Below are 19,435 nucleotides of genomic sequence, written 5' to 3' on the forward strand. Positions count from 1 at the left end.
AAGAAATAGGGGCCTGGTGAGTTTTCCATTGAACAACCTAGAATGGCTTGGAGAGTTAACCATTTGGGTCCTTCATTGTCTACAAGTGTCAAGAAATAGGAATACCAAGGAAGTGAAAGGCAACCTAGGGATGACTTAGCCTAGTGATCATGGCCCGAAAGGGGATGTGGGTTTCTTTGTGAATTATGAACATCTATTGCTGCCTGAAAAGGGTTCGGATATGTAGAATGCTAGTAAGTACCAACTCTCCCTTCTATTATCATTGTTGCTCTGTAAATCTGTTATAAAAACACAACACAAAGCTTTGACCACAGCTTCTAATCACAACAGATCTATCTTCTTATTTACATCACTTGAGGCATTCTCTATGTCCAAAGAAAATGACAAACTACCATCTATTTTCAAATATTAAAAGCTGTAATAAACAATTGTTATTAGCCCAAACCAAAGAAAAGGCTAGAATATTCATTCATTCTTTTGTACTTGTTTTCTGCAATTAAAATTAACAGGCAAATTAATATGAGTAATCCCAAAAGTAGATAAAACATGAAATGAAAATTGCCTTGTTTCAGGGTGATCTTTCTTGGCACTGAAAACAATTTTATGGGAACACATTTGTTAAGAAGGTTGATTTTGGAATACCACATCCTAACTAAGTCCTCTCAAGGATGCAAGGATTCAAGCAATTCTATGGGTTTTCCCTGGTTCTAACAAAAGCAAAACAACTGCTTTGTACAGAATAGTAGTTGGAAGGAATATGAGAAAGAACACTTTCTGAGTTAAGCCACTGACTCATGCCCACCAGAGTGTCTGAGTCCATACTAAATCTCACACAGCTGTGGCATTTCTCTTGCCCCTTTCTAAGTAAGCAGCATAACACTCTCCTAGACTTAATCCTCTAGCCCTGAGAAGGGAGGCTAGTTTAGAAAGTCAACATGATCTTGAGCTGTGCTCAGGAGAAGAGAATCTTAGAGTCACTGCTCGATGCCCACTGCCCTGAGTGTTGGCCTCACTTAGCAAGCAGTGCCTGGATGAACACACAAATCTATTGGCCTAAGGTGAGATGAAGAAACAAACTCTCAATCCTGGCACTGTGGTCAGCTGGTGACCATCAGAGGAGTACTGGGCTGGACTCCCAAGATTCCAGAGCTTGTTTCCAATGTTGGTGCACTAACTCTTGCTCAGGTCTTTTTAGAAAGTATGGAAACTTCTTCTGTTCCCAAAATGATAGGCACAGATAAGCACCAAAGCATGCTTTTTGCCACAATGACAAATGTAGCTTTTGTAAAACAGGCATCTAAGTTACCAGCCAGAGAGCTCAGTCTCATGCATGTTTAAACCTACCACAAAACAAAAAAAAGCAAAACAAGACAAAACAAAAAACTATAGGTGCATTTAATTTTACTCTTTTTAATGTTTATTTATTTCATTTGCAAGACAGAGAGAGAGAGAGCAAGAGAGTGAGCCTGACACTGGGCTCGATCTTATGAACTGCGAGATCATGACCTGGGTGGAAATCAAGAGTCAGGGGTGCCTGGGTGGCTCAGTCAGTTAAGCAACCGACTTCAGCTCAGGTCATGATCTCATAGCTCGTTGAGTTCTAGTGCCACATCGGGCTCTGTGCTGACAGCTCAGAGCCCGGAGCCCCTCTGGATTCTGTGTGTCCCTCTCTCTCTGACCCTTCCCCTCCTCATTCTCTGTCTCTCTCTCTTTCAAAAATAAATAAACGTTAAAAAAAATTTAAAAAGAAAAAAAAGAAAACAAGAGTTAGACAGTTAATTGACTGAGCCACCCAGGTGCCCCTACAGGTGCACTTAAGATGAACAATATGAATGATTAACAGTTATCAAAGCCCAGTCCCAAAGAATCAAATGCCATTTCCTTTCTTTTTAAAAAACATTTTTTTAATGTTCATTTATTTTTGAGAGACAGAGATGGAGTACGAGTGGGGGATGGGCAGAGAGAGGGGAGACAGAATCTGAGGCAGGCCTCAGCTCCCAGCTGTCAGCACAGAGCCCGACATGGGGCTTGAACTCACGAACTGCAAGATCATGACCTGAGCCGAAGTCAGACACTTAAGCCACCCAGGGGCCCCTGCCATTTCCTTTCTTTATCTCAAATTTATTTCCTCTCTCCCTGTCAATTAACAAACACTGAGTGATAACAACACACTGTCACTAAAGTCCATTTTGATAAGAAATATCAACTATCCTGGGTTAGAAAACCTCCATGCGTGCTATATCTGACTGATGTAGAACTTTCTGCTACACAGAAAGATATCCTGACTCAAAGGATACCTATAGCTTCTTTTATTAATCTCTACTTTGTCAGTAGAGCAAAGGAACCTAAACTAACTTCACTATCAGTTTGTTCTTAGAAATGTATCATTTCGAAGAGATAATATAACACTGTCTTAAAGCAGGCAAAACTACTACTTAAAAACTGTTACCTAACATTTATATAACACTTTGAGGTTGACAAAAACTCTCACATAAAACTCTGGGGATTCATCCAATCCCCAGAGTAGCACTATGAGGTGCATATGACTACCCCTGAGTAACCAAATGAGGAAACAGATGCCACAAGAATAAGGCACTTGCCCCAATTCTCCCAGCTGGTCACTGGCACAGGTAAAACCGGAATCCAGGTTTGTCCAACTCCAAAGCCAGTGCTATTTTTATTTTACCAAAATGTCTCTCAGGAGAAAAGATGATATATTCTTGCAATTTCTGTAGTATCCAGTGGACAAATAAAGCACTCACTTTTGTTGGGCCAACTAAATATTTAAGTTTTCTCAGTGATACAAGTAAACTTTTATCAAAACTTCTCATTTAAACTCTGTAAATAAGAGTCTCCACAAAATATCCAGAAACCGTGCATGCTACCCCTCCAGAATGTAGTCCTTCTGAAATAAAGCTGTCTGCTACTATATCCCAGGCGGCCAGGGATCACAGAGTGACTTGAGAGAAGAGGAAAGTAGATCTTGGGTCCAAAGCTTGTGCAGGATCCATATGACAAAGAGCAATTTGCAGTTAAAGACTGAACTGCAATTCAGTTGCCAGCTATTTGGCCAGGACTCTAGACTATGGCAGTCTTGGCTTCAGACTAATCTTCCTGTATGTTAGGGATTTCTTCAAATTTCACAGCTCAGGCCTTTGTTAATGTACTTACCTCTTCTTGTACTACCTTTTTGCTACTACTATTCAGTTCTGTTCAATTTATGTAAGCAGTTAAAGCTGCCCAGGAGTTCATCCATTCTTCTTGTTTTAGGATTAGAGAAGGTCATAGACCAAGGAGATTTCCTTTTTAAGGCTTTTAGGCTCGATTTGAGTTTTGTAAGTGAAGTCGAGCACCTCTGTTTTTCTCCCTAATGGGGAGTGTAAGCTTTTGCTATTCAAGCCTGAATACACATACAAGTTTCTTGTGGTCCCCCATATGGAAACCATAGAGCAGAAATGACTCACAAATGAAACGTGAAAGACAGATTAAAAAACTATACTTACTTAAGAGGAATTCGTGAGGCTGTGTTCACATTTGTGGTTGGGACTACTCCTTGAAGAATGTGTTCAAGGGCTGTTAATCCACCAGCAACTTGAAATGCAATCTGATCTGCTACATTCTAGACAGAAATACAAGTAGAAATTAGCCCAATTTCTCAGGCATAGAATGATCACCAAATGAAATATTTAGTTGTAGTGTCAAACACTCTGTTGGTTCAGTTATTCTACAAATACTTATTGAATGTTTATGCAGTGCTAGGAACAGGAGGTTGAAACTGGTGAACACAGAAGACATAGTTGCTGCCCCCATGAAGCTTAAAATTTAGTGGATGAGAACAACACCAATCAAATAATCATAAATAAAATAATTTCAATTATGATAAGTACCTTGAAGAAAAAGGGAAGGTGCTCTATAAGAATAATAGGGAACCAACTATATATTGGGGAAAGGGTCAGCACAGGCTTTTCTGGTTGAGGTTCTGAAACAGGCAAAAAAAAAAAAAAGGGGAGGGGATGAAGTGCTCCATGCAGAGGGCAAAACCGTTTTATACAGAATATTTTAGCAATAATTTTAAAAAGCAGATCATCTTGTAATGTTAATTACCACCTAACAAGACAAACTAACTGTCACAAAGATTTCCTCTTGTATTACTTTTTTCCTTGGCAATACAAGATAATCTCATACCTAACCATCTCTATATATTTTTTTCACCATTTCAGCTATTTTAGGGAGAATCTTAAGTCAGCATTATAGAACTCAACCGATGATTATTTCTTTACAATTTCTGAACTGTTTACAAGTCTTGTGAAAGGAACATCTCTGAGCTCTTTGCATTTCTCTGGCATGGGGACAGGCAAGAGCAATTCTATGGTACACTGTATTAGTTTCTATGCATACAAACAATCACCGCAATCTGCTATTATACCACCACCTTTATGTTTCTTCTAAGAGCATGCTATATAGTTCATCAAGCCCTGAAATATCTTTGAAATACTTAAGTATTTTTGGGGGGATAAGAGGGTGCATCAGGGAGAGATAGGAGTTATACACAAGATCTGTCAAACATGTTTGTCTGATTCTTCTGATGTTCTAAGCACAATGCTCTGCTTGATGTGGACTACTGACTTCTGACGAGACTTTGGTAGTACAGTGCCTTAGTCATTTAATCGCTCACTATGTGCACAATAAAATACAGTTTGACACTATAATAAGTTTATTGTGAATCCTAGACAAGAAGTCATACTTTTAGGATAGAAAATAAAGAATTTTTGTTTTTAATGGGAAAAAATGTTTCTTTGCAATAAAACTAACCATCAAAAAAACTGAAAAACCCAGGTGTATTCAGTAATTTGAAACCATCATGCTGTTACCATTCTTTCTTCATAGGCTAGGATGTCAATATGATTAGAAAATAATAATAAATTTTGTATTAGCACACAACACAAAGAAAACTGCACTAATCATAACTGTATAGCTGGAAGAGTTATGGCAAATTGAACATATCCTGTACCAAATCCAAAATGAAAAAGCAATAATATAAATAAAAATTAAAAAAATAACAAACAACACCCTGTACATACCCTGTAACAACTCCAAAATAAAAAATAAAAAAATAGTTTTATAACATGCCATAATATTCTTGATGCCCATCTCATTCACTCTCTCTTCTTCTTCCCCAAATGTAAAAGCGATCCTGATTTTTAAAATCATAGATTACCTTTGTCTTCTTTTGAGTTCTATAAAAACGGAATCATACTCTACATATTCTACAGAATCTACATATTCTTTTCTTGCTCAAATTTTTTTTCTAAATTCATCCATATTGCTGCCTATACCTGTGTTTCATTCATTTCCCTTGCTGGAATATAATATTCCCTTGTCTGATTATATACATCAACTTTTTTTTTTTTTGGAAAAATTTACTTTATTCTAGCATCTTTTTTCATCCCTTCCACATTACTTTCACTTTTAACATTACAGGGTGAAGATAACCATTATCTTATTATCTTAATCAACTTATTTAAATGTTTCACTGCTGACTGACATCTGGGTTTTTTTTTAATGTTTATTTATTAAAAAAATTTTTTTAAAACATTTTTTATTTATTTTTGATAGAGCACAAACGGGGGAGGGACAAAGAGAGACGGAGACACAGAATCCAAAGCAGGCTCTGAGCTATCAGCACACAGCCCGACCAGGGGCTCGAACTCACAAACTCACAAACCGGGAGATCACGACCTGAGTCGAAGTCGGACGCTTAACTGACTGAGCCACCCAGGCATCCCAATATTTATTTATATTTGAGAGAGAGGGAGACACAGAATCTGAAGCAGGCTCCAGGCTCTGAGCTATCAGCACAGAGCCCGATGCGGGGCTTGAACCCATGAACTGTGAAATCATGAACTGCGTTGAAGTCAGAAGATTAACTAACTGAGCCACACAGGCGCCCCTCAATTTTTTTTTGTTTGTTTTTTTATTTTTGAGAGAGACACAATATGACCAGGGGAGAGGCAGAGAGAGAGAGGGACACACAGAATCTGAAACAGGCTCCAGGCTCTGAGCTCTCAGCAGAGAGCCTGACAAGGGGCTTGAACTTGGGATTGGTGAGATCATGATTTAGATCAAAGTCAGATGCTTAACTGAGTGTCCCAAGGTCTGAGCCAGCAAGGTGCTCTGGGTTGTTTCCACTTTCAAACTCTGGACAATGCTGCTTTAAACATTTTTGTACATGTATTTGTGCAACTGTGACATGTAGTTATGTTGGGTATATGAGTGGAATTCCTGCGTCATAGAGTATACATAGGTTCAATTTTATTAGCTATGGCCAAACAGCTTTCTAAAGTATTTGTGTACATGATGAACTACAGTGATAATTTCAGCTATTCTACATTCACACCAAAATTGATTTTATCATTTTTTTAAAACTTTAGTCATTCTTATGAATGCATAATAGCATTTCATTGAGGGTTGTTTTTTTAAATTAAAAAAAATTTTTTTAAGGTTTATTCATTTTTGAGAGACAGAGAGAGACAGAGCATGAGGGAGAAGGGGCAGAGAGAGGGAGACACAGAATCCGAAGCAGGCTCCAGGCTCTGAGCTGTCAGCACAGAGCCCGACATGGGGCTCGAACTCACGAACTGCGAGATCATGACCTGAGCCGAAGTTGGACGCTCAACCGACTAAGCCACCCAGGTGCCCCTCATTGAGGTTTTTATTGGCCTTTCCTGGATAATCAGTTGGATTGAACACCTTATGTTTACTGGGTATTTTTTTAAATTGAGGTATACTTTGCAATTGGTTAAAAGGCTCAGATCTTAAGTATACCATTCAAATAAATTTGAGAAATCCTTATCAAGACCCGAACGCTTCCATCACCTTAGAAAGCTCCCTCATACCACTTTTATAGTCAATCCCCCCACTCCTTGAAGCAACCACAGATTTGATTTATAGTCCCATAGATTTAAACACCAAAAGCAAAAGCAAAAATAAATAAGTGGGCCTACATCACACTAAAAGGTTTCTATGTAGCAAAGGAAACCATCCACAAAATGAAAAGGCTATCTACTGAATGGGAGAAAATATTTGCAAATCATATTTCTGGTAAAATACATAAAGAACTCAAACAACTCAATAGTAAAAAACACAAACAATCCAATTAAAAAAATGGCCAGAAGGTCTGAATATACATTTTTCCAAAGAAGACACATAGATAACCAACAGGTATATGAAAAGATGTTTAACACCATTAATCATTAGGGAAATACAAATTAAAATCTCAGTAAGATATTACCTCACACCTGTTAGAATGGTATTGAAAGAAAGAAAGAAAGAAAGAAAGAAAGAGGAAAGGAAGGAAGAAAGAAAGAAAAGGAAAGAAAGAAAAAGAGAGAAAGAAAGAAAAAGAAAGAGAAGAAGAAGAAAGAATTAGTGTTGGTGAGGATATGGAGAAAAGGGAACCCTTGTGTACTACTGGTGGGAATATAAATTGGTGCAGCCACTATGGAAAACTGTATGTAGGTTCCTCAAAAAATTAAAAGTACAAGTACCATATGATCCAGAAATTCCACTTCTGAGTATTTAGCTGAAGCAAATTAAAATGCTAATTTGAAAAAAATATATGTACCCAAAGTTCACACAGCATTATTTACAATAGCCAAGATATGGAAGCAAGATAAATGTCCAATGATAAATAAAATGTATACAGAAGATGTGGTATATAAATAAAATGGAATATTACTCAGCCATGAAAGGGATGAAATTTTGTCATTTGTGACAACATGGATAAACCTTGAGGGCATTATCCTAAGTGAAATAAGTCAGGTAGAGAAAAACATGTAGAATTAAAAAAAAAAAAAGCTCACTGATACAGAGAACAGATTAGTGGTTGTTAGAGGCAGAGGATAGGGGGTGGAAGAAATGGGATGGGTGAAGGGGATCATAAGGTAAAAAGAAACAAAATATAGGTTAATTTTGTCTCTTGTAGAATTTCATATAAATGAGATCATATGATATACATGAATATTTTCTGGATTTAATTTGGTAGTGAATGGTTATCCCATTAGCAATGTTTCTACTGTATCTGGTACCAGAAGCATCTAAAGCATAAGGAATACAGCAGAGGAACGCTTAGGACAGGGATATAAACACATATATATACCTCCTTTCTTCTTATACTCGAAAGAAGTAGGAATTATAGATAAAATATGTGATAATATTTAATGTTTATTTATTTTTGAGAGAGAGAGAGAGAGAGCACGCACACGCCAAGGGGAAGAGAGAGAGAGGGAGACACAGAATCTGCAGCAGGCTTCTAGACTCTGAGCTGTCAGCACAGAACCCAACTCGGGGCTTGAACCCACAAACCGTGAGGTCACGACCTGAGCCGAAGTCTGGCATTTAACCAACTGAGCCACCCAGGTGCCCCCATAATATGTGATAATATTGAAAAGGCAGAACCACATTAAAAAATAAATGGAACATCTCTGTGAACCAGGGATGGAAAAGCTAAAAAAAACGCATAGGGCAAGGGTCCAACTTTCAGCAGACTCTTAAAAGAACACTTGCCCTTCTAGACTTTTCCCTCTTCCTCAGCTTTCCCACTGATTCAGAATCCAAGTTCTGATTACTCCACTTCTGTTGTAGCTCTTAACTCTTGCCTACATCTACCACGTCAGTTCAGGCTTTCATGGTCTCTTGCTTGAGGTACTGCAGCAATCAGTACCTAATTGGAATCTTTGGATCCAGGCTCACCCCACACCAGCCTATTCTCTAGAGCTGTGCTTTCTAAATACTCTAAGATAAAAATCAGGGTTTCCTTCATTTCCTACTCCTTTCCTTTCCTTTTTCTTTCTTTGCCCTTCCTTCCTTCCTTCGATTTCTACTCCGTTGTAGACCAATACTTTTGTGAAATGCAATACAAATCAAATACTGAACAAATGAAAAAAAAGATGCACAAAAGTGGAGACCACATTTAAAAATATTAGATACAACAGACATAAAATTACTCTGCCAGTTTGCTAAAACTTACTCTGGATTTGTGTATTTATCTCACCCTGTTCTAGTGACAGTGGCCCAGCACTGGACTGTGGACTCCCTTTTGAGTAGTCCTTTTCTGGATGCCTATATATGCAATGAGGATAATATTCTCAAGAGTAAATGTAATCATGTCACTCTGCTTAAAACACTTGAGTGACTTCATCCTCACTGTCTGCGGGAGGCTCAAATTCCTTAGCACAGGTCTTCAAAATCTGATGCCCCATTAACAGCCTTCTTCCCTGCCATGTTCCTGCCTCTCCCTCAACCAAATTCCCCATATGGCCCTCGTTCTTTCACGCCTCTGTGCTTCTGCAAATACTGTTCCTCCTCCCCAGAGGGGATGATTCTCCAGCATTTTATCTTTGTATCCCCACTAAACTCAGAGCTTCCTGAGTTTAGGGGCCATGTCTGTTTCATCACATTCCCAACACTTAGCAGAGGGGATGGCACTCAGTATGTGCTCAACCAATGGTTGTGAATGATGGTTCTGAGAAAGAAGGCTGAAAAGGATACCTGCACATGATTTTGACTGTGAAAACACAGATAGTCAATAACTTCTCTGGTATGATCACAGGATAAAATCCTCCACTCCTGTTATTGTGTGTGCCTTGTAGAACAGTTTGTTCCTGAAAGTGAGCTTCATGACCAAGGAATAAAATTCAGTTTTTCAAGACTGAAGGACATATTCACCTTGAGCCTCCTTAATAGCCAACAAGGAAGATCCATCCATTTCTGTGTAAAGCCTTTATATATATCTCTTAATTCAAAAACAAAGTATATTTTACCTCAGGCCAAGCAGATGCACCAATTGATGCAATCTGTCCACAGGGAAATGAAGCAGCACCAATGCTATTCTTGTAGACCTCTCCACAATGGGAGAGAACTGGATCAACATTGCAGAGGTGGAGGCGAAAAGGACTGAGTAAAAGCAGACCATTTTAATGTATACATCTATGCTTTAAAAACAAAACAAAACTCAAAGCCTTTTATGCAGTGCCAACAACATGGATGTGACCTCTTAAAAAACTGAAGATATAAGCTCTAGTTAGACATTAAACAGGAAAAAAAAAAAGCCAATTCAGGAAGATAAAGGCCATTTAAAGCCAAATTTTTCCTAATGTATTATTGAAAACTGAAGCTTTAATTTGTCATTTGCAGCTTTTCAAGGAAATAAACCAAAAGGCAAAACCAACTGTGAAATAAAAAAACTCACAAACCTCCCTCTGGAGTCATGGAGGTTTCTGGCTACTTTTGCAATGGAAATTCAGAATCCAGAGGTGGATCCTCTTCCACAGAAGATGACCAGATGGCAACCTGTTTAGTATCTTCCTAACTTCTTCATCTCCTATATCAACTTCTATTCCTCCCATCATCTCTGCACTACCTCAGGCCCTCATTCGGTCTGAAGCTCCTTAAGCTGACTCACCTTTGCAGCCCCAGTTCTGGCACAGAACAGGAATGGTGAACACCTGATGGATGAGTGACTGAACAAAAGGATGAACAAATGAAAAGATTTCTCTCAGAGAGCAAAAATGTCCTGTGAGGTATCAGAGGTTAACACACAATACAGAGGCCCATGAGAAAGAACGAATGCCTCCTTCTGGATTCCGTTCCTGAACACAGTGCAAACAAACAGCTCTCCCCCTCTCTATGCAGAAAAACGGGTAAAATAGTCCTATCATATCCCATGACATTTTCACCTCAGGAGGACAGAAAAAGAAAAATCAAGTTGGCTCGACGAGCACCCAAATGTTCAAGTAAAGGAGAAAATCCACCTCCTTAAGCACGTGGCTCTGTATCTGGACTTGGCACGTGGCATTAAAAGCTCTATATGCAAATAAAAAATGGAAGTCACATTCACACAACAATCCACAGACTCAAAGGGCCTCTCATTTTTCACCTTCCTCTCTGTGCCCACCACACTAACTGCTTGCGCTAATCACCTGGTACTTCCTATACTCGGTGCTCTTTATGCTCCTGGATATCTTAATGCCACGATGGGAATGGATGCTTCTCAAATACGTCATCTTATACTTGTTCCTATCCCTGTTAGTGTCTAGAAAAAAGCTAGTATCCTAAAAATGCTTAACCATAATTATTCTCTCCATCTAAACCGCCACGTTCTCACCCTATAATGTTCAAATGCTCCCTCATTCCTTTAAGACCCACATCAAATAGTTTTCATGAAGCCTTTCTGATACCTTCAACTAAAGTCAAAGGTCTCCGTATTTAACTGCATTTCTCTTGGGGCCCTTATCACTTTCTATATTATCCCCTATATTATATATCCCTTATATTATTCCTGTATTATTTGTGTTCATGTACTAGGCTATAAAGCCTAGCTCTCCTGTCTCTGCATTCTCAATCAGGGTCAAGCACATAGTAGGCACCAAGCAAACTTTGTTTAGTGACTAAAAATATCTAGAAAGATGAACTAGGTACCTTTCCTTTTCCCTTTTATCCCTTTTCCAAATACTCTGCATTCAGACATGTGAAAGTGGAACACTCATAAGGAGCTCTATCTTTCTGATTTGAGTGAGGAAAAAAATACCTCTAAAAGATGAAATGTGTGGCTTTACTTATGTACCTGACATAACACCTTAATAGCTCTGCCTTCCTCTGCTCTCTCCCACTCTGAGACTGACAACTGACTAATAGGATTAGTGGCTCCATTCTAATAACCCAGCTTAGCTGAAGGCCAGCAAAAAAATGACAGCTTCAATCTGAATTACATGGCCCGGGAATCCATTCAATTATTAACTAGAGTAACTGTTATTGCCTCTCCCAATCAAAGGAGAGGCAGCTGTTAATCTTTGGTGGCCTACAAAGGCTGGTGGCCTTTGTACTTGACTTCTCTATAGACGGTAATTATGTTCTTTGTGATCAGGGAGGAAGGCCTTCCTAGCCTTTTAGACAGAGGTGGCAGATGGGGAAAACTGTTTGCCTGTTCATTAGTAGGATAGGCTAGATTTGTTCTGAGCATCTGGTGGTACCTTAAGACCTGTTTAGAGATAATACAAGTAGGTTTTGGCAAGTCCATAAATTTAGAACTCGGTAGACCAATTTACAGAGATGAGAAGATCCCAGAGTAAATTTTTTTATGGTTATTTTTCCCACATGGAAAACTAACCTAACACTTAAAGGACATCATCTTCATTCCTCTGCTATCCTCACCTGTTCATGTTAGTTTAAAGGGAGCATGATGAGCTGACAGGATTTTTCCCTTCTAAGCCTTCTAATGTTGGCTTCCTCAGAGTCCCATCATCTACATAAATGTCTAGGCTCAGCCTTTCAGCTGTACACTCACATTTGAAAGAACTCAGGGTCTGGGGTTGAGAATACCACAAGGAAATTAGAAACTTATGTAAATGTTGTGCCCAAAAGAGTCATAATCTACAGTTTGAAGGCTTAGGTAATAAGGTAAGTGAGGCTGGGGGAGGCTGGAAAAGCTTTCTCAAGATGAGAGAAACAATTCCTTTGTAATGCTAATCAGAACTTGGATCCTTTGGAAGGCTCTCCCTAAGGGAGCTGAACTGTGCCATTTTTGACCTGTCTGGACTAAGTGAGATGAGGGCAGGGTGAGTGAGAGGGGGTGGTGCGGGACACAAGACACCCTGCTCCTTCCCTTTAAGCTGTTATGAGACAGATGACCGAAGATCAGTGTATAAAGTTTATCATTGCAATCCAACAAAACTCACAATAAAGTTATTTTTGATCTCCCTCATCCTCAGTGCTGCCAGGATGTCAAGTGGCAGGCACTGGCCAGGTGCAGCACTCAGAGAGCTGGTGAGACAGAGATTTCATATAGATAAATGCAGTGCAGTGAGGGGATGCCACAGTGAGGGGATGGATGGAGAGCTGTACTCCCACAAAGGAAATGGTCCCTGTGACTAGTTCTTCAGGACACAATGGGTATCTGTTGGAACAGTTTTCTGAGTTCTCACGCTATCAAATAAAGACAAAAAACCCAAAGTCAAGGACCTACAAATGAGGTTCCTTGAACGACTGCTTTATTTCTCTCACTTCTCCCAACTTTGAGGCTACCTGCTAGTTTACAACAGAACTTGAAGAGTCTTAACACAGCAGTTCCTTCCCCTCCGTTCTTGCATCTTAAATGTCCTGGAAATTTTAAAGCTTAGAGGTAAAACAACTTGGGACCTTCAAACCAATGAGAATCTCTTTAGGGCAGGAAGATGATAGGGACAAAAGTGAGTAACATGGACAAACTCCTTTGGGTCTAGCAGCACCCAGGGAGCAGGACCTTAGAGCTCAAAGGCTCTTCTCCACCTGGATGGCAAGGAAAAGGAGAGTGTTTCTACATCACTCTGTTCTCTCTCCATCATGACATTTATAGTTCATGACACTTTTCTATTATTTAATTATAAACTAGATCATATGAGTTTCTACTTAATCACAAAGCAGACTGTGAGCTCTTGAGACAGCTGGAATTATGCTTCTATAGAATCTAGCAAAAAAGTAGGTATTTAGACTACTCAGCCATAGAAAAGAATGAGATCTTGCCATTCGTAAAAAGAATGGACCTAGAGGGTATAATGCTAGTGAAATAGGTCAAACAGAGACAAATACCATATGATTTCACTCATATGTGGAATTTAAGAATCAAAAGAAATTTTAAAAAGTGACAAACAAAAAAAAAAACCATACTCTTAAATACAGAGAACTGGTGGTTGCCAGAGGGAGGTAGGTGCAGAAATGGATGAAATAGAAAGGGGATTAAGAGTTTGTTTGTTTGTTTATTTATTTTGAGAGAGTGTGTGCACATGCATAAGCAGGGGAGGGGGAGAGGGGAGAAGGAGAGAAATTTTTAAGCAGGCTCCACAGGCAGCAGGGAGCCCTGACATGTGGCTGGATCTCCTGAGATCATGACCTGAGCTGAAACCAAGGGGCCAATGCTTAACCAACTGAGCCGCCCAGGCACCCCAAGAATTCATTTATCTTGATGAACACTGAGTAATATATAGAAGTGTAAATCATTATATTAAATGAATATAACACTGTATGCTAATTATACTTCAATTAAAAAACATTTTAAACAACTGGTATTCAGTAAATGGCTGCTGCATCAAAAAAATAAAGGCACATTCTAGTTTCTGGGGTTCTAACATCAGAAATTGTCTTAAGAGGAGAGAGAAAATTCATCAATCCACAATGAGAAAGAAAAGGTGTAGAAATACCCATACAGCTGGGAAAGTCAAGGTAAGGGTGCAAGTAAGCTAGAAATTGTGGAAGAGGCACTAGTCCTTGCCTGGGCTGACAAGGTAAGGCAAGCGAAGGTAGGCCCTGCTCTGAAGGAGGCAAGCCCTGAGAGGAGAGGCCCGAGATATGATGCTTATGTACTGCCCTACTCACGTTGGCCTTTGTTTATTTTGCCCTGTACTCGAGTAAAGTAGTGACCAGGACTCTATGTCTTTAAGGAGGGACACAGAAGAAAGAGGGAGGGGGAGGGCAATTTTAAACAGTGAAAACAAACTAAAGGAAAGAATAGGAATCCAAACTTTACTTTTCTCAAAAAACAGTAGGGCTGAAAGTGACAATTCAAGGGCTAACCATGTGGCGGGCCCTGGGTTGTTACATAAGCTCTCACAACAACCTTATGAGGTAGGAATCATTGTTCATTATACTGATTTAAAAAAAAAAGAAAGCCTTAGAGGAATCATTTAATTTTTTACTGTTAGTGACTGGCAGAGCTGGGGATTGAGTCTAGGTTTATCTGACTTCGGAGTGTATGATGGATCTACAGAAAGAAAATCTAGCATGTTAAAATAAAAATGTGTTCGGCTTTTGGCATACTTCTCACTAAATATCCGAATTTTTTAAATTCTGAGACTTTTTAAAAAAGAAAATTAAATTTTGAAAATTTTAAAGAAAATTTGATTTTGAAATTATTTTGGATATATTGAAAAGTTTCAAGGACAGTAAAGTTCCTGTATGCCTTAATCCAGCTTTCCCTCATGTTAAAATCTTACACAACCACTCTACATTTATCAAAACTAATAAGAATTCGCTAGCAGCTTAAAAAAAAAATTCTTGAAATAATCCAGACTCAGAGAATGTAAAAGAATGCCAAGTTTGACCATCACAAGTAAATAAAAAAGGAAATGAGACCTAACTAGATTCTAAGGGACTGAAATACGAGTAGTTCTTTTAACTGGTGGTGCAGGTCTTGAGACTGTCAGGAAACAGGAAGAAATGTGCACACAGCAGGAGGGAAGCAGGCCTTGACTGAGGAGGGAGGCAATGTGGGACCAGGGTTAAAAAAGGCTCCAGGTGGCCCAAGATGAGCTCCCTCTGCAGCTCCAGTCCCAAATGGCCTTCAATACTTTCTCAGCTGGGGCAGTCTTTCAAAATCCTTTCCTTCCTGAATGTCAGTGAAATCTCTGTAGGCTTTGCTTCTAACTTCAGCACAGATACTGTTTCAAAGTCTTTTAAGTATGATTTCTCCACTTGTACCCACGACAGGATATTTATCCCAAGTTTTATTTTATTTTGTTTTGTTTCATTTATATATTGTATTCTATTCTATTATATATTATTTAGTTTTAATTTTATTTTTTTTCCCAGAAGCAACTAAGTTAAAAAGCCTTGTGATTGGGTACTAGGAAAGTTGAGTACAACTAATTTCAGAAATGATGCTGCTAAGGTCTGCTTTATTCAGTCCAGGGGAAATAGAAGAGGGAAATGGCTAGTGATGGGCAATGTTTTTGCAGATGGATTATCTGGAGCCAGCACTCTGGTTTAGGCCTTGTTCTCTAGCATCTAAAAGGGATATAGGTAAAATAGAGAAGACAAAAACAGTGCGAAATCTGTTACTTATGAGACTGATACAAAATGTGGCAAGGAAGAAGGCAAAAATAAATAGTCCTTCAGATTCTGGACTTCAAGATGATCATGTTAACTATTCTTTGGTCATGGATGAAAACTGCCTAATAATGCAGAGCTTCTGTTCTCCATTATAATGTTGCAAACAATACCTTCTTATGTGGAGAACAGTGTGAAGGCTTTTTCAGAATATCTGGTCTTTCTTCCTAATTTTCCTAAAGCAAACATGATCAAATGTTTACTGAAGAGTTAATGCTGCCCCACTGAATTCTAATGTGAGAACTGCTCTGTGCTACTGCTTTTAGCTATGAGAATAAGATAAGACCTTTACTAAAGGTGAACTGAAATGTTTAAAAGTCTGCTTTTCCAAGGCAAACAAAACCCAGAGGAGTCATTAAGTCTGCAGAACACCAGACCATTTTTTTTGCTTTATGAAAAGGCAAATATAAATCCCTTTTTCTTTACAAGAATACTCAAATTCATTTGAAGAAAAGTTTGATGATCAATTTATATTTACACATGGGGTGCCTGGGTGGCTCAGTCAGTTGGGGGTCCGACTTTGTCTCAGGTCATGATCTCATGGTTCGTGGGTTTGAGCCCCAGGCTGGGCTCTGTGCTGACAGCTCAGAGCCTGGAGCCTGTCTTCAGATTCCGTGTCTCCCTCTCTCTCTACCTCTCCCCTGCTCGCGCTATCTCTCTCTTTCTCTCAAAAATAAATAAAACATTTTTAAAAAGTTTGTATTTACACAAAGCCTTTAGTCTGAAGTCTGAAATTGGTTTTGGTTTTAAGTCAGCATGAAAGTCTATATCCTCCCAATATGATAAGTAAAGTTATCATATGGAAAAGAAATGTAAAGACCCTAAAAAGAATCTGTCCCTCTGAAGAAATTCACGTGTGAACATAAATGGTACATGATGCGAGACCTCTTTAGCAGGGTGGGGAGAGCTAGGGATCTGAGAAAGATCTGCAGAAATGATGTACTGTATGGGGAGGAATCAGATAGAAGGACCATTTGCTAATTTTATGATAGAAAAGACTGCAAAATAGTTCTTGCTATAGTAGCTGTAGCCAGAAGAATTATTGTCCTCTAGACTGAGCTCCTATGGGCACAAACCATTTCTTAGTCACTGTTTAGGAACCATTAACATGGCCTCTGCAATAATTCTGCCATGGTTTGAATCCCAATCTTTTCACACTTATTAGCTACGTAACATCTGCCAAGGTACTTATCCTCTTGATGCCTCAACATTCTTATTCGTAAGTTGGGCCACGTAATTCCACTCTAAATGGTTGTTGAGAGGATTAAATAAGCTGATTCTCATAAATGTTAGTGATCATCATCATCTTCTTCATACTGCCCTCCTTTATCTTGCTAAGTACCTACCATGCTGTCATCAAATAAATACTAGTTCCTAACCTGAGGCTTCTTAAGGGGACATATCCTGGGATCTTTGTGACATCTCAAAATTGCACTGAAGTATGATTTCTCTCATAAATATCTCTGTTTCAGAGTCTACCTTCTTGCCCTGTCAGTCACAGCTTCAGGGTTATTTCCTCAAACAGGCCTTCTCTGACTTCTAGGTTGTATTCAGTCTTCCTACTACATCCACAAACAATTCTGTATTTTCTCAATCATTTCTTCAAACACTCATTGCTCTTAATTGTAATTAATTGTTTAATTGTCTAGAAGGGCAATTAAGTGTGATAAGTCCTATGCATACATAGGTACGGAGAAGGGCAGGGTCTATATCTGTCTTCATTACTGCTATTTCCTATGTGCTAGGCACATTAAAAAGAATCACCAACACTTGCTGAGCACACGTGCATATGCACCAGACACTCCAAGTGCCTTGCAAGCAGTGTCTCAGAATATTCACAACGGGGCAGCATGAGGTTGATACAGTTACCATTCCATTTGCATGAGGAAACTAAAGCTCAGGAAGAGGCGTAACTTGTTTAAGATTATTTAACCAGTAAGAAGAGCTGATCTAGGAATCAAATCCAGATATGTCAGACTTTAGAATCCGAGCTTTAAACATCACACTACTACTCTCTGCACAGCATGCACTGAAAAATAAAATTGCTTCACCGAACTAAAATGTCTGCAAGGTGAGTGTAATGAATGACATAGAGTTAGTGTTGAGAAGTTTCCCTAGACAGGATGATAGCACTACAGACACAATTAACTTCTAGATTTGAGTTGGCTCTATATTGTTCTTGAGAGAGACTACTGAAGCTTTGAAAAAGGGCCATTATTCAAGTAGTTCAAAATAAATGGTAAGAGACAGAAAGGAATTACAAAATATAAGAAGGAATTTGAAAATGATCTAATTTCCTTATGAAAGTTAGACATATTAGATGAGTCCAATATGTGCCATAGAATATAGCCATTTTGGGTAGTTTGGCAAGTGTTACATACTCTGTAATCTCACTAGATTTTTATAGTATATTTTACAACTCATTGGCTCGGGTTCATATATGAACAAGGCTGATATATCAAACAAATGATCAGTACCTAGAATACATAAGGAACTGTTGTTGGTACCTTAGATGACCAAATCTAAAAATAACTGGTATCTGTACTTTGGATTCTGTATTAAATAAGTAAACAATATAAATTATTAGCTTTTTCTGAGATAGAAATCTATTTTCTAGTCTCCTCTGGTCCTTGACATAAGTATAACAAACTTGGGATATGTCGATAAAATGACAAGTCACTGTTAGTACCGCAACACTTCAAGATAGTATCAATTTTTCCTTTGAATAGACTGTGATGTATTCCCAGAACTAACTCTTTCTTGGTATCACCAAATCTGCCAAGTTGGCTGTTTCTGTAAAGTAAGCTATTTGGCCCAGACAAACATCTGTTGTGAATACTGAGGCATTTGCTTGGCTTTAGGCAAGAGATAGACTGAAGACAAACCGAAAAAAAAAAAAAAATGAAAAAACAAAAACAAAAGCAAAAAAAACCCCACTGAATTTATTTGAACAAACATTTATTGTCTGCCAGCTATGTACCTGGTGCTTGGTAAGTGGTAGAACTACAGAAGCACAGAGGATCAGGACCTGCCCTCAAAGACCTCATATTCTACTAAGAAAGACAGATTTGAAAACAGATCAGTGTACGTAGTGTGATAAGTCCTATGTATACATAGGTACGGAGTACACCTAACCTGGTTGGATGAAGATCAGGGGAATGACAGGAAATACTTTCTGGAGGAGGGGACACCAGAGTTGAGTCTCAAAAGACACGAAGCCATCCAGGTAAAAGTATTTGTGGTAAGGGTGGATATGTGTGTGTTGGGGTGGGGGTGGTGTAAGGGTTGTGAGAAGCAAAAGGGTTGGGTGGGAGAATTAGGTGTTTGAGGGGATGAGATGCATGGGGATAAGAGGGTGCAGGGCTCATTCAAGGGACTATAACCCATTTACAATGGTTAGAGTGTAAGATGTGTGTGTGGGGGAGGTCGAGACATGACGCCAGAGGGGTACAAAGAGAACATATTTTGCAGGGGCTCTTGTATGCAAAAATATAGAGTCTGGATCTTATTCTAAAGCAAC

The 19,435-nt window shown here is 38.9% G+C and overlaps 1 protein-coding gene across 5 annotated transcripts in view; it reads right to left on the reverse strand.

The window, feature by feature from the left end:
• SCAPER (S-phase cyclin A associated protein in the ER) overlaps positions 1-19,435 on the reverse strand; it is a 518,574-nt gene that overhangs the window by 161,073 nt on the left and 338,066 nt on the right. For all 5 annotated transcript variants that reach the window (XM_042941318.1, XM_042941317.1, XM_042941313.1 and 2 more), the window contains one exon: positions 3,504-3,619. In XM_042941318.1, the coding sequence (XP_042797252.1) occupies positions 3,504-3,619 (116 nt within the window). The remainder of the gene's footprint in view (positions 1-3,503; positions 3,620-19,435) is intronic.

This window comes from Panthera leo, chromosome B3, assembly GCF_018350215.1.
Source record: "Panthera leo isolate Ple1 chromosome B3, P.leo_Ple1_pat1.1, whole genome shotgun sequence".
NCBI classification, from domain to species: Eukaryota; Metazoa; Chordata; class Mammalia; order Carnivora; family Felidae; genus Panthera; species Panthera leo.